This window comes from Camelina sativa, chromosome 12 (assembly GCF_000633955.1).
Source record: "Camelina sativa cultivar DH55 chromosome 12, Cs, whole genome shotgun sequence".
NCBI classification, from domain to species: Eukaryota; Viridiplantae; Streptophyta; class Magnoliopsida; order Brassicales; family Brassicaceae; genus Camelina; species Camelina sativa.
In genome coordinates this window covers 7,036,399-7,052,400 of record NC_025696.1, presented here as the reverse complement: position 1 = coordinate 7,052,400, position 16,002 = coordinate 7,036,399, and the positions used below count along the sequence as shown (strand labels likewise).

Below are 16,002 nucleotides of genomic sequence, written 5' to 3'. Positions count from 1 at the left end.
TGGACTCAAAAAAGTCATCGGCGTTTTATACGTATTCCACGTCGCCTCCTAGATTCAATATAAGACCTCCTTTATCACTCATTAGAACATCTTCCTTCACATGGAAAGCCGTGAAGAAGGTCTTTTCTAGATCCCTTTCCTTTTGAATCACGTCTATATGTGACCCTAATTAATAATGCTCCAAGAAACTCTAGCTCATTGGATCTCTTATAATATTTAAAAGTTTCTAGTTGGTAAGACTTTACGTTCGTAATGGTAGTTCAATGGTCACCGCTTTGTTTGTCTATATATGTCAAAGATTTATATTTTTCCCGGTAAAATTAATCTTTCTTCGGACATATGTAATTCAGATGTTTAACCCCCTATAAAATCTGAAAGTTAGTTAAGATTTTGGATCCGGAAAAAACAAAATGTTTGCCGTCTAGTGAAAGAAGTGCAAAATGATTCATGGCTATACCTCGTACATATAAGATGATTTCAGATGAGGCATCACAAAACGCAAGGCGAAAAGCCTCGTATTGAACAAGGTATCCGCAAGGCTATACTAATTCTGAACGAATGTATCCACTATCTAGATGGTAAAAACTCCAACGGCTTCGTCTTTTAACACAGTGTGTGTGTGTGTGTGTGTGTGTGTGTGTGACTCTCTCTATCTATTATTGTGTATCAGTTCTGTTAGGTTGTTTCAGTGTATGTTTTCGTAAGCTTTAGAAACATGGCTGTCGTTTTGTTAAAATGTAAATCAGTCAGTTAGATCAGAGTTTCAAGGGACGATGAGATCTTGAAGAAGGGAAAACAAAGATCAATCACCATACATGGAACTGGAGCTATACTATTAAAGATTTGAGACAAATCAACCAAGGAATGTTCAGCTGCAATAGAGATTGTAGTATAATCATCACATTTTATTCCTCTATTTCTGGCTGCTACTACTCTTCTTTTTCAGTAAATTTCCAAACTTTCGGAGCAAAGGTTTCTTCTTTTTCTGCTGTTGATCCTTTGAGAGCAGACTTCCAGCATCTTCTGTGTGTTCTCCTGAAGACAAGCCATTACTTAACTGCTCGCTGCCTTCTGCTTTCGATTCTACTTCCTCTTCAGCAAAGTCATGCTCTGTCTCTCTTTCTGAAGAGGCTTCTCTCTTATCTAAGCCTTCACCTTCTATGGATTCTTTATCTTTGTCTCCTTCTCCTACTGCTTCAACTTTGTGAGCTAACCAATGGATTGCTGTGTCATCTTTCAAATGTCTATCAATTGCTTCCATTGGACTTTCTTGTACCTTTTCTTCTCCGGTTCTGTGATCAGAAGGAATAGTATTAGTAACCTCTTCTCTGCACCTGAGACCATTTTCCTCTGCTTTAGGGAACAAGTCATAATCTTTTTCGATTTCTATGAGCTTGCCGTTCTCATCTTGTTTCTCTTGTGTAGAAGAAGCTTTTTCAAGCAACTTTGATAACTCTTCGATCTTCTTAAGCGCACAAGCCTCCTTAGCTTTCAGATCACCGTTAGTATGAATTACAGTCTGCAACTCAGTTTCTTTCTCAAGTAGAGTCTCTTTCATCTTTGACAACTCCTCTATCTTCTTTGACGCTGAAGCTTCCTGCACCTTCAGCTCTTGATTTTCTTGATTAAGTCTTTGAAATTCGTTTCCCTTATCAAGCAAACTCTGCTCGAGATGTAACAACTCATCAATCTTCTTTAAAGATGATGCCTCCTTGGCCTTAAGCTCCTCGTTTTCGTGAGAAACAACCTGCAACTCGTTCTCTATATCAAGTAAACTCTGTCTAAGATGTGTCAATTCTCCAATCTTCTCAAGTGTTGAGGCAGCTTGGGCCTTGAGCTTCTCATTCTCAACAACTGCAGTCTTCAGCTCGTTTTCTTTATTAACCAAATTTTGTTTAAGACCGGACAACTCTTCTTTTGTCTTGAGTGATGAAGCCTCTTTAGATTTAAGCTCCTCATTTTCGCAAACAACAACTTGTATCTCTCTCTCTTTCACGAGCAAGCTTTTATTTAGATTTGATAGCTCTTCAATCTTCTTTTCGGCTAGACAGTTCTTGGCTTTAAGGTCTTCAATCTCAAGGACCATATCATGCAGCTCATTTTCATTATCAAGAAGATTTTCTTGCAGCTTCGCCAACTCTTCAATTTTCTTAAGATAGGCAACTTCCCTTTCTCTTAGCTCTTCATTTTCTTGAGTAGAACTCTGGAGTTTGGTTTCTGTATCAGCAAAGATTTCATTTACCTTTGATAACTCCTCAATTTGCTTATGATAATAAGACTCCTTCTCTCTTAACTCTTCATGTTCCTGAACAATGGTCTGCAGTTTGGCCTCTTTCTCTACTAATTTTTCATTCGACAATGAAAATTCCTCGATCTGCTTGATATATTCAGCCTCCTTTTCTTTGAGCACCTCAATTTCGTGAATACTGCTCTGCAATTTGGTTTCTTTCTCAACCAATCTCTCGTTCACAGCTGATAACTCTTCAATTTTCTTCAGACAAGCAAGCTCCCTTCTTCTAAGCTCCTCAGCTTCTTGAACAATGCTCAACAGTTTGGTTTCTTTTTCAACCAAGCTCTCATTCACCGCTGACACCTCTTCAATCTTTTTGAGATAATCAATCTCCCTAACTCTGAGCTCTTCCGCTTTTTGAATAACGCTCTGCAGTTTTGTTTCTTTATCAATCAAGCTTTCATTCACCTTTGTCAGCTCATCAATTTTTTCAAGAGAAGAAACCTCTATATCTCTGAGTTTTCTGCTTTCTGCAGCAGCGTTCTTTAGCTCCTCTTCTTTCTCCAACAAGCTTTCTGTAAGTTTCAGGCTTTCAGCTTTCGCTTCTCCAACTCTTTCCTGCAGCTCCTTTACCTCCTCCTCAAGTTCTTTAAGACTAAGTTTCATTTTGGCTTCTTCGTCTTTCGCTGCACACGCCTCAATTTCCTTAAGATTAAGCAAGTTCCTCACCTCGCTAAGTTCTTCCTGCACAGAGTGATTTTCCTCTTCTGATTTCTTCACACAAACCATCAAATGAAGTTCTCTTTGTTCCCACTCAGTCTTAGAATTGAAAAACTCATTCTGAGTGTTTTCCAAACTACTTTTCAGGCTATCAAGTTCGTTTCTTGCATCTTCAAGCATTTTTTCATACTTCTCATTTGTATCTTTCTCAGCCAACTTCAAACTTTCAATCTGGAATCCACAATGTTCGAGCACCGCTTGACATGTTAAGAGCTTCTCCTTTGCTTCCCTTGCTTCCAAAGATACTTGTTGCAAATCCAAAGTTAAGCTTTCCATAGCTTTCTTTCTTTTCTCTTCTTCATCCTTACAGTTTTCCAACTCTGTCGCAAGTTCTGTCTTTTCGTTTAATAGGTTCTGAATATGTGATGTTGCAGTCTTTTCATTCTCGAAAGCCCTAACCTTTTCCTCTTGGGTGGTTGTAAGGTCAGATTTTATTAACTCAACAAGCTTTTCAAGCTTAGAAGTTTCCTGGTTTAAACTGCAAACATGGCGTTGAGATTCCTCAAGATCTTTTTCCTGCCTTCCAATCGTCGTCACTAGCGAGTCAACCTTTTCTCTTAACATAACATTACTCAACTCTGCCTCATGAAGCGCATGACTGTTTTGCTCCAGCTGCTTCATAGCTGAATCTAAAGATTCTGAAGCAGATGTCTTAAACTTATTTGATTCATCAACTTGTTTTTCAAGTTCATCAACCTCGTTCTTCCACTCTGCTGCTAAGCTATTAGCATAGGATTCAACCATTTTAGCAGCTTCAAGATCAACGTGGAGCTGTTCCATGGACTCTTCTTGTTCCTTCAGCGTATTCTCGAGGATGCTAACTTTCTCAAGTTTCCCTCTCAACATCTCAATCTCAGATTTCAGTTTAGACACAACCTCATCGCCTTCAGTATCTTTCTTTTGTTCATCTGAACCAACCAATGCTTTTAAGCGGCTTAATTCAGAAGAAAGAGCCTCAGCCTTCTCAGCCTGATTTTCAGCAATCTTCGTGGCTTCCTCAGCATGACTGAGAGCCTTATTCTTAGCATCTGCAGTCATAGCCAGTTCTTGTCTAATCCTGTGGAGCTCTTCTGTAGTAGAGAGAAGAGCTGAGATGTCCAAAGCATGCTGGCTTCTTATAGACTCAACTTCTTTCTTCCAAGAATTTTTCTTTTTGTGAACCGCTTCAATTCCCGCCTGTTCTAGTTCAACCGCTCGGAACTTCTCAATCTCGGAACTCTCCTCTGCACTCCGCTGAGCTGCTAATGCCTCACTGAGTTTCTCATTGGCTTCTTTAGTCTGTTTCTCTGATGCTTTAAGATCATCAAGAGCTTTACCTTTGTCTTTCTTGAGCTTTTCTATTTGCTCATTAGCTTTCCTCAAATCCTCCTGAATTTGATTCAGTTGAGCCAGTAGCTCAGTTCCCTTCCCTAACCTTGATTGCGATTTCTAAAAATGACAATGATCAATAAATTAGTCTTTCAAAGTTTAAAAAAATCAAAACTTCAAGTTATTCAAATGGATGGACTTGATTCAAAACTACTTGCCTCAGGTGGAGTAGGAACCCTTGCAGTCCTACGATCAGAAACAGGCCTGGAGCTAACAGACTGCGGTGAACGGTCTAGTGAGAGACGAGTGCTGTGAACCGGAGATGGTGAATTGCCATCTGATGATTTAGTCCCTGTTGGTTTACTAATTCTTGGTGTTGGCGGTGACGGTTTGCTACGAGGAGTCTCCATTAAACCAGTTCTACACCATCACAAAGATAAAACCACACAATGTCACACCAATCAGACCATCATCCCCAATTTTTTCCGTGAGTCTATGGATCTAAGTTCAATTTCATAATAACAAGCATAAAATAAAACAACAATTTCCAATCTCAGTTTAGAGATCTAATTAAGATCAATAAGCGTTTAAATGAATACAAGTAGTTCAACTGTATCCAATTAAACATTGATTCAAATGCAGAGTTCCCATTAAAAAAAGTGTTAGCAGTGACCAAAACGTCTTAAAGATAGAGACTTTATAAGTAGTCTACAAGTGTGACTCCAGGCTTCTGCTAGATCCAAACCAAATTCAGATTGAAGTAACAACAAAAACAAAAACAAAAACAAAAACAAAACAGATGAGTGGAGAATATATATATCCAGAAGACAAAAACAAAAGTAGCAGCAGAGAGAGTGACCCGGGCACATAGAGAGAATCCAAACTAACAGAAGACAATTGTCTCAGATGCAACAAGTTAAAAAAACTAAGGTTGTTTTTTTCTTTTCTTATAATTGACTAGAAGGAAGAAAAATCCTCACTTGGTTCTGGACGCCATTGTTGCCGGAGAAGAAGAGCGTCTTCAAAAGAAACCCCCCCAGAAGAAAGAAGAAATTAAATAAAAAAATATAAAAAAAAGGCTAAAACTCAGGCATTGCTGCTGTGGGAGAGAGAGAGAGACTAAACAGATCGATTCTGGTGTCGTTTTTGTTCTTCACTGAGAGGAGTTGAGTTGGATTGCTTCTCCACAAAGTCTTCAACTTTCTTTTTCTAGCACAATCATTCTTTTATTCTTTTAAAAATGCAAGAAAATAAAACAAAAAGTGTTGTGTTCTCAGAATTCAGAGCGGTCACCCTCTCTCTCTCGTATCGTCTTTTCTACGGGTGGGCATTTAACCCGAAACCGAACCAACCGACCCAAACCAAACCCAATCTTATACTCCAAGTTATGTTTTTTCTCAACTCGGTTTTAAAACCAAACCGAACCAATGACTCAGTGTATTTATTAACTTAATTAATTAATAATAATAAAATTGTAAATATGTGGTCTAACTATTTTACTTTATTTTATTTTCTAATAAAATTAACTAAATATAAATCTATGTTATTATATTTTATATTAGGTATTTAATTTTAATATAGTTGAACTTTTCTAGCTTTTCTAATTGATTTGATTAATTAACTTACAACTTGTTGCTGAGTTATTATCAAACTATAATAAATTTTATTTTGTTACATTAATTAATTTTAAACCGAATTAAAACCGAACCAAATATAAACGGTCTCGAACACAAACCAAACTAAACAAACTTTGGTTGAATTTGGCTAGAGATTTGCCAAAACATAATAAACCAAATCAAACGGAACCCAATCTGAATCTCAACTTAAATCAAAATGCCCACCCCTAATCTCTTTTTCTTTTTCTTTTTTTGCCGGTTTATTTTTATTTTTAATTTTAGATATGAAAAAACAAAATAGATAATAGTATAATACTAATAACAAAAATGGAAACTCTCAAAAATAACATCAAAATAAGATTTTTTTCAAATTTAGCACAACATCTCTAAAATTTCAAAAATAACACTATATTTTAAAATTCATCTTTCGAAATAAAGTCCTAAGTTCAAATTACTAAACATTACCCCTTCAAAACTTTATCCTAAATGTAAAATTGAAATTCCAAACCTAAAAAAAATTCTAAAAAATAATTTTAAATATTTAATATTGTAATATGTTAAATAATACTAATTTTGGAAATTTAGTGTATGCAATAATTATTCATAAAACTTATTTTAATTAGAGAGAAATACATAGGGAAATATCAAATGACCATCGTTTGGTTTAAAGTTATTTGCATTGCCCTGCATCGAAGGGAATGAATAATTAAAAGGTGTTTGTGTATGTTTGATGTTGTTGTAGCATGAGAAATGTAGGACCAACAATTAAAAAAAAATGAATGGACGTTTTGCTCATAATGTGGATATAGAAGGAACTCTCTCACATATAAAAATCTTTGGATCCATTTTTGGGTCATGTGGACTGCATGTGCCTTTTCAATTTTTTTTTACTTATTTATCTATTTTACAATAATATTCAACCATTACAACTCTTTTTATTATTCTCAAAACCACACATTTTTTTGTTTATCATTGAAAAATCTTTGAAATAATTTCCTACATCTACCCTTAATCATTCTAATTAAGGATGTTGACATTTGTGATATGCATATGATATTGTTATTTTTGTGGCAAAGCAAGCATGCAATGAAGTAAGTAACAATTATACTAAACACAAAATCTTACCTACATTTATCCTTAATCATTCTAATTTGGAACTTTCATCACACTTCAAAATTGTCGTTCGTTAAAGTTTATCGTCTCTTGGATGAGATGTATCTTTCCATTGTAATCTAAATAATATATCACACAATTGGTTGATTTGATCAAAATTTACAAATATTAATAAAGTATTTATTTATCATTTTTTAGAATTCAATCCTATTGAATTATTAATCACTTAAGCATTTAATGTTGAACATAATTTGCAACGAGAAAAATTGTGTCAAAATGCAAATTTTCTTGCGATGGGACTCGTTCATGTTTGTAAACACCTACAAAAGACATTTAGATTTGGAATATCTGATACACAAATGTGAAAATGTCTAGATTCCATGTGTTTTGCTCATTATCGTTATCTTCATGGTTAAAAAATATTATAAACTAGCCTTTTGATTAGTGTGATATTTATTTTCGTTGTAATAATCAGAAGAATATATTGAGATCTGCTTTTGGATGTAAGATTACAATATAGTGTGAATTGACGAAGAAAGAACTAATAAAGACGGTAGTTAGTAGTTGGCATTTAACTAATGACTCAATCAATTAAACTTTTTATACCGTTTTGGTTAAAAAAATATATACAATTAAAGAAAATCATTTGTAAAAGAAAAAAAGAAAACAAATTTTCTTCAAAAATAATACATTTGTAATTAAAGAAATTCTACAATTAATTAATTATTAAATCTGCTGAAAATAATTATAAAATATTATAAGAATATTTCTAATGATAATGTAACAGATGACAAAAAAAATCATATCATACAAATTATATAAAAAACTTACAAACAAAAAGTGATAAGGTTTTTCTTCAAAAGATAAACTTCCATAATGTAAGAAATTATATAATTTGAAGTTTATACGGTAAAGAATAAACTTCCATAATGATAATAATAATAAAAATATAAACCAATAGATTGAAGTTGAACCAAAGATGATATTGTTGAAGTTGAAATATTTATTAAAATGTTTTAGTCAGAAGAAAAGTGTAACTTGTGACAACAACATATATAAAAGAAAATAAATAACAAGCCAGATGAATTATTGGCACAGCTGAGATAGAACCAAAACGACCATTGATTCGTCCAACAAGACCATGGTATTCTTCTTTGATCTTTTGATCTGAAAAATAGGAGTATAGGAAACAAACACAATCCTAAGAAGTTGATGCATATAGTAGCTTATTTAAAGAAGAAGTAGAAGGGATAGAAACATTCACCAATACCATTTCTTGGTGGCACTGCAATCTGAAATAACATGACTTTACCACGCCAATCTTCATTTTCCTCCAAAAATTTCTCAAATGCTTGATATTTTTGTGGGATCCCTCTGATCATATCGAGACAATCTACGCCTAGTATCAACTGTCAACAAAATCAATATGTTACATCTTTTCTACCAATTTAAGCATCAGATAGCATACAAGTATGTAGATCTATCTACCTTTCTGCGACCAAAGTCGCTTTTGAACTTCTTCATGTATTGTATGACCTTAGAGAGTGCACTTGTGTTTATAAACCTCTCAGGTTCTATCACAATTGGAAACTATAAAATCCAAACATATACAAAATTATGAATTAATTACATAATGAGATGATTAAGATCATTAAATCAGAGCATATAATCAATCTTAAGAGATTTCAAGATGGGTCATTACAACAGCTACTCGAGTGACTTTTCCCTGATCCACAACTCCTTCAGATGTTGCTTCAATTCCAAGAATACACATGCATGCATGCACAAAATGTCTTGCAAAGTCATAGGTATGGAAACTATAAAAAAAAAAAATAAAAAAAAAAGTATAGATTATAAGTACTTAAACCCTTGTTTATTAATCCAAAATGATTACTACACTATTAAAAGTAAACGATATATTACTCACCCGACTAAATCAGCAGCAAGAACAGAGCAAAGCAAGTCGGATCGCGAGGGCAACGTCTTGTACATCTCGGAGGAAGGGAATGGTGTATGGAGAAACCACCCAACTTTCATCTTACTGTTGTATTCCTTTAGATACTGAGGAAGAAGCATAACATGATAATCATGGCACCAAACGACATCTCCATCTTCATAGTGCTCTTTTACGACATCAAAAAAGATTTGATTCGCTTTCTTGTATGCATCATACTGTGACTGGTATGTTATGGTTGCATCGTTGCGATATTCTGGTGGCGTTCCCATGTAGTGAAATATCGGCCACAGAATATTGTTGCAGTAGCCATTGTAGTATTGATCACACACTTCTTCCAAAAACACTGGGATACATCCATGCAAACCAAACCAACACTTTAAAAATTAATATGAGCAGATCTTTATTATTATTTTCCATTCAAATGAAAAACACACAAACGGATTCAAAGGTCATCAAAGATCGATTTCTACATGACTAGCTCTCTTTAAATACTGCATATATATTTAATTGTGTGTAAAGGTTGCATGATCCGTAATTAATTAAATTTATGTGTTTCGGGATCTAATTCATAGTAACAAAACAAAACATGACTCTATATACGACGTTACGAGATTTCGAAAACTGTATACGTACTTTTTCAGCTAAAGCAACGGAGAGCNGGTTCTCTAATATAAATATTTTATATTAAAATGAGCAGATCTTTTTTTTATTATTATTATTTTCTATACAAATGAAAAACACAAACGGATTCAAAGGTCATCAAAGATCGATTTCTACATGACTAGCTCTCTTTAAATACTGCATATATATTTAATTGTGTGTAAAGGTTGCATGATCCGTAATTAATTAAATTTAGGTGTTTCGGGATCTAATTCATAGTAACAAAACAAAACATGACTCTATATACGACGTTACGAGATTTCGAAAACTGTATACGTACCTTTTTAGCTAGGGCAACGGAGAGCGTCTTTGTCCCAACCGCATCATGAACATCTACTCCAGGCCATCCAATCCATTTGGTCTCAAACTCTTTCAAACCTTTTAAGAGATCACCACAAATGAATTAATATATATTAAAACTGTTTTCTTGTCTTTAATTGATTAATATCACTACCAAATTGTGTATCCTCTTACCTAGAAGAGCACTAACAAGACCACCAGCACTCATCGTGAAAGACCATGACTCTTCTCCAACCCTCTTTGCAGTAACCGGAAGAGACATCGACACTACAAGCAATCGTGGCCTCCCCATTTTAGTTCTAGAAAAGAAGTAAAAACTATGAGAAGAATACTCTTGTCTTTCTTCTTGTTTATAATTAAGAAGCTTTTTATTTTATTTTTTTATTTTTATAAACACCAATTAAGAAGCTTAATGTCTTTTGGCAGGGGGAGGGATAATAATTAAAAAAATTAGGATATGTTTCCTTTTTTTTAGATTACATTCACTTTTGAGTTTTGATGATGATTTGTTTCCCAATTAATTAATATTACCTTTTGAATTGCTTTCTTGTGTGAACACTTTTTCACTAAAAGTAAGAAAATTTATTATCTTATACTATTAGTAGAATAATCTAGTAAATAAATTGGTCCTCACATTTTTAGACATGTATTTTAATATATCTATATATATAAAGTGTAGTTTACTCACTCTTGGTGCTGCCACCTCAGCATACCTCTTTATTTCGTAAACCCATTATATAAAGTATAGTTTACTCACTCCTGGTGCTGCCACCTCAGCATACCTCTTTATTTCGTAAGCCCATTTCTCGAAAAATCCCATATTTTCGAACTGAAACATTTCTGTTAAAGCCCAATTCGTTATCTTGACATTATCGACTAAGTTTTTATTTTTGACCGGTGGAATAAAATTCCTCTCCACGATACTCCACAACTGACGACGGCGCTGAGGACCTGAAGCATCCCTACCCTTCTCATTCTTTCATCCGGTTCTTTGAAATCAATGTTCTCCATCCTCCACACCCTTTCGCTGTCTTCGCTCTCTTCGATCTCCATTGTAACGTCTTTTTCTTACTGTAATTCATCCCCTTCAATGCTCGCTCTTTCAATTGAAGACCCACTTAAATTCGTGTATCTATATAATGTCTTCTTCTCCAATTTCATGCTTCATATATTTGTCTTCGTCTCTTTGATTTCTCCTCACTAAAATGATTTCTTTGATCTTGGAGTAGAAGAAATCTACCCAAAAGTTTGGATTTCTCGATAAGGGTTTCTCTTGAATTTTTTTTCTTTTCCAGAAAACAATGTCTTCGATCAATCTCTCTTCATCATCTCCTTCCACCATCTCTCTTTCCCGCTCAAGGTAAGGTTTTTTTCTTCTTCCAAATATCTTCTTTTGTCTAATCTTCATTGGTTAATTGATTTTGGGGGATATGATTAAGAGATGCAATTCGAAGTTTCAGCTTAGATCGTGATCTAAGGATTTGTAATTGCATTTCAGTGACCTTAGAATTTGTGATTAGAATGGATCGTGAGATTCCAGATTGTTTTCACAGAACGAATGGTTTGCATTTTGCCTTAAATGATTTGTATTATTTTGTGCAGACTGAGCCAAAGCTCTACTACATTCCTCCATGGTTTACACCGTGTTAGTTTACCATCTAAACACTCATCATCATTTGCCATTAAAACCACTGGAAAAGTTAAAGCTGCAGTGATCTCTAGAGAAGATGATCTGCTCTCATTCACCAACAGGAACGCTCCTCTTTCAAATGGGTCTATCATTGATGATCGGACCGAAGATGAAGAGGCTGATTCTGTTTCACTTGGGACACTTGCTGCAGATTCAGCTCCTACACCAGCCAATGGTTTTGTTGCTGAAGATGATGACTTTGAGTTGGATTTACCTACACCAGGTTTCTCTTCTATCCCTGAGGCCATTGAAGATATACGCCAAGGAAAGGTTCGTTTTTCTTTTGCTTTGTAAAAAAGATCAGAATTTTCAAAAAAAATATTGTTTGTTTGTTTTTCCTTGATTGATTGATTGATTGGTTTTGGCGGTAATGTTGCAGCTTTTGGTGGTTGTGGATGATGAAGATAGAGAAAATGAAGGGGATTTGGTAATGGCTGCTCAATTGGCAACACCTGAAGCTATGGCTTTTATTGTGAAACATGGAACTGGGATAGTTTGTGTGAGCATGAAAGACGATGATCTTGAGAGATTGCACCTTCCTCTAATGGTGAATCAGAAGGAGAACGAAGAAAAGCTCTTTACTGCATTCACAGTGACTGTGGTCATTCTCAAAAACTTACGATCTTGGTCCTTCTGTTGATTATCTAATTTCCTTGCTCGTCATACTTTGTCTTCACAGGATGCCAAACATGGTACAACAACAGGAGTATCAGCTTGTGACAGGGCCACGATGATATTGTCTCTTGCATCAAGAGACTCTAAGCCTGAGGATTTCAACCGTCCAGGCATCTAAGCCTGAGGATTTCAGCACAGGGTTCTGAAAAGGGCTGGACACACTGAAGCATCTGTTGATCTTATTGTTCTAGCTGGACTGGATCCTGTTGGAGTACTTTGTGAAATTGTTGATGATGATGGTTCCATGGCCAGATTACCAAAACTCCGTGAATTTGCAGCGGAGAATAACCTAAAAATTGTATCCATCGCATATTTGATCAGGTAAAGGACTGTGAATTGCAAGGCTTTGTGTGTCTGTTATAATCTCTTGTTTCTCTTGAAGCTAAAGATCTAAACTTTGTGTTTCTAAATAAGAACAGATATATAAGGAAGAGAGACAAACTTGTAGAGCGTTCTTCTGCTGCTCGGATCCCGACAATGTGGGGACCTTTCACAGCTTACTGCTATAAGTCCATCTTAGACAGAATAGAGCACATTGCAGTGGTTAAGGTTAGAACAATGTTTGGAAACGTCCCTCCTTGGAAATACCTAATTGATTTCAGGACGTCCTATGAGATTTTAGCCAATATCCATTTGTCTGAAAATTGTGGCAGGGTGAGATTAGTGACGGTCAAGAGATAAACCCTAAGAGCTCACCATCAAATACGGCGTTGAGGTATTATAGTTTAGAAAGCTGAATGAATCGTGTTTACAAGGATTAGTTTTTTCTTTTTGGGGGGTTGTGTGTGTTTTTTTTTAATTAAGTGTGGTGATTGATCAGGTTGCAGGTATATTACGAAGCTGAATGGGCTTGTGACTGATCTTTAGATGTTTGCTCTCAAGTCTCTCCGGATACCATTACCTGGCAGACATCCTCCTTCCCTATGCTTATCTAACGGCTCTCTTAATCATGGGTATTTTTTTTAGCCTCTTCATCCTCTCTTCGTGGTATGTAGTCTGTGACAGTGTGACTTATAAGGTTTTTGTAGAACTTGAGCTGTTTACATTAGATTACCTGTAAGTTATGATGTTGTGCATTTCACAAGTAACATTAAGAAACTTAGACTAGGTTAGCAAGCTCATTGAAAGAAGGTTCCATAAGATCAGGATAGTGTTAAGGAGCGATGATATCAAACCAAGATGGGTACAGCTTTCCCTTGTAAAAGAACCGTTTTGACATTTTGAATTCTGTTGTTCGTCATGTCACCGCAGAACCAAAGTTACTACTGGAAAAATTTAAAGTTTCTATCGGCGCTAGAGTTTGTGCAGTAGGCTATGAACTCTTAAGTTTATTTTATCTTGATTAGTTCCTTACAACCAATGTTCTTTAAAGCAAGTAAGAGAATGAGTAAAAGTACAACTAATTAGAGTCGTAAAAATGATCATTATCATCGTCTACAGATTTGCATTAAAGGACATCCACATATCAAAGTAATCATATTCCCATGAAATCTTCTTGCAGAGAGGGGTGTTCAGAGCAAGCTTTATCGTCAGCAAGCAACGGCAACAACCAAGACGTATTATTTGACTCCTTCCAGTCTTTGAAATTGAAGCCTTCAGAAAAGAAGGTCTCTCCAGCCATGAACTCCTTGCAAGGATACTATGGACTGAAACCAAAAAACAGAAGAGCTTCTGAAGGTTTTGATATGACTGTGTACAAGAAGAGTCTTCTCATCTCGAAGACGATGATCAGTACCTATTATGATAGTCAAACTGTAAGGTAAAAGATAAAATTGTTTACGACTGTAAGGACAATTAATTTGTCTCTCTATTTTTTATTTTTCTTTTTGTCAAAACCGTCGACATATGATGGAACAAAAATATATAGCACTTCCACTTTATTATAACTGTTTTGTAAATCAACCATTTATTAAAAAAAAAAATTATATATCATTTGAAAATATTTTGTCCGGGTCGAAATTAACCAATCTGATCTATCTCTCTAGGTAAATGTGGTTGTTGAATCATCTCTATGTAACCAAACTCGACTTGATCTCTCTATGTAAATAAAGTTGTTGAATTGTTTTTTTTTTCTTTTTTTTTTTATAGCTAGAATGGAGTATGAAGATAGAGGAAATCGATACCATTCCTCAAATCTTTTACCACTAACTTAACAAATACTTTTAGAAAGAAACAATATCAGACACTACAAATATGCAATTTAAATAACTGAACAACAAAACCAAATTTTAAAATAAACATAACTAATATAAAATAAAAATGTAAAACTACACAGTAGATTGTACTTAATGCAAAAAAAGAAAGCAAGGAAGCCAAAATCACCATTTTTCAAAAAAAAAAAACACCAAAAAAATAGTAACCAAAATATAAAGAGAAAATAACAAAACACATTAAAAATATCCACCAAAAAAATACATATCACACCCTAATCAAATTCCCCCGCACAGACCAAATACCAGACAATGATAAAATAAAAATAATAATAATAAATTAATCACAACTAACAACTACAACAAATGAGCAAAACAACAATTTTAAGTACACAATATTAACTTCTCATCATAATTATTGAAAAAAACATTAAAAAAATATAGAAGATAATCTCAAATTTTGAAAAGTAAACAGCACACTAAATTATACTTACTGCAAAACATTTAAAAAAAATATATCCAACAAACAACATAAGCACCCAAATCAAACACAACAGACATAAAAATGAATTTACATAACCAAAAATTAATATACACAAAAAACCGAAATACACCTTCATCTAATTTCCGCGCGTAGCGCGGGTCAATTGCTAGTTATTCTATAAACATATTTTAAAATCACTAGTTATTTGATACATTGTATAGTCATTAATTAAATTTATCATATAACTCTACAATATTTCTATTTATTTGATATTGGTATATTGATTTACATATTAATTAAAAAATAAAAATAAAAAAATAACTGGATATCAACTTTTATATTTTTTTTATCGTCTGGATTTATTATTGATTGCAAATTATGGGAACAATTACATATATTCTACCATGGCAATTCCTTCCGACCCTATTAGATTCTCTACAAATACTCTTGCTCTCCTGTGCTCCATGTTCTTGATGGTCACCATCCTTCTCTATGCTTACCTTCATGTGTACGTAGTAGAATCACGGCGATAATTGCGTATCACTGGATTTGTCTGTAAATTTACCTCCATTAATCTGCATAATTAATAAATCGTATTATCTGGAACTCAAACCCCAGACCTTCTGGTGTAAAAGCATTAATGAACCCTATGCCAACCACTGGGCCAATGGAACTTCCACCAACTTTTATATTTACTTTCTAAATTATGGGATTTAATAGATAATTTTCTGTAATTTAGATTTCAATAAATTAATCTAAACCCAAATTGAATTTCATTTATGACGAACTAAAAAAAAAACTGAATTTTCATATGGAACATCTGAATTCGTAAAATAACAATTTTGTTTTATTTATTTACAGGAGTACTTGAGTTGAATTTGCAGTAATACAACAAAAAAGTATTAACACAAACCATCATACTATATACCATGATTAAATAAAATGATAATTTTGTAGTGTTTTTTTTTTAACATGTATCATTATTAATTTACTGTTGATCCAGGGACATTGTGGGGAACTATGCGGATATTGTATTTGC

General features: G+C 34.3%; 3 protein-coding genes and 1 pseudogene across 4 annotated transcripts in view; 2 read left to right on the top strand and 2 right to left on the bottom strand.

Moving 5' to 3' along the window:
* The window catches only part of LOC104730612, an 8,699-nt gene extending 8,275 nt beyond the window's left edge, over positions 1 to 424 (top strand). The window contains exon 3 of the mRNA XM_010449806.2: positions 53 to 424. Within this exon, the coding sequence (XP_010448108.1) occupies positions 53 to 146 (94 nt within the window). The 3' untranslated portion in view covers positions 147 to 424. The remainder of the gene's footprint in view (positions 1 to 52) is intronic.
* The window catches only part of LOC104730614 (WEB family protein At4g27595, chloroplastic-like), a 12,546-nt gene extending 6,949 nt beyond the window's left edge, over positions 1 to 5,597 (bottom strand). Inside the window, exons 1-3 of one of the 2 annotated variants that reach the window (XM_010449808.1) lie at positions 5,299 to 5,597; positions 4,537 to 4,738; positions 2,570 to 4,438 (exon numbers count right to left, since the gene is read on the bottom strand). In XM_010449808.1, the coding sequence (XP_010448110.1) occupies positions 2,570 to 4,438; positions 4,537 to 4,738; positions 5,299 to 5,315 (2,088 nt within the window). In that variant the 5' untranslated portion in view covers positions 5,316 to 5,597. Of the gene's footprint in view, positions 1 to 786; positions 4,439 to 4,536; positions 4,739 to 5,298 lie in introns of those variants that run through there. The other variant, XM_010449807.1, reaches the window with a different exon arrangement.
* LOC104733266 (probable alpha,alpha-trehalose-phosphate synthase [UDP-forming] 4) lies at positions 8,054 to 10,256 on the bottom strand. Its single transcript, XM_019233497.1, has 7 exons — positions 10,139 to 10,256; positions 9,945 to 10,042; positions 8,975 to 9,378; positions 8,750 to 8,864; positions 8,536 to 8,637; positions 8,306 to 8,456; positions 8,054 to 8,214 (listed from the first exon to the last, which is right to left on the bottom strand). Exons 1-7 carry the CDS (start codon positions 10,254 to 10,256, stop codon positions 8,054 to 8,056), a joined length of 1,149 nt encoding a protein of 382 aa, XP_019089042.1.
* On the top strand, positions 10,833 to 14,261 carry LOC104730611 (annotated as a pseudogene).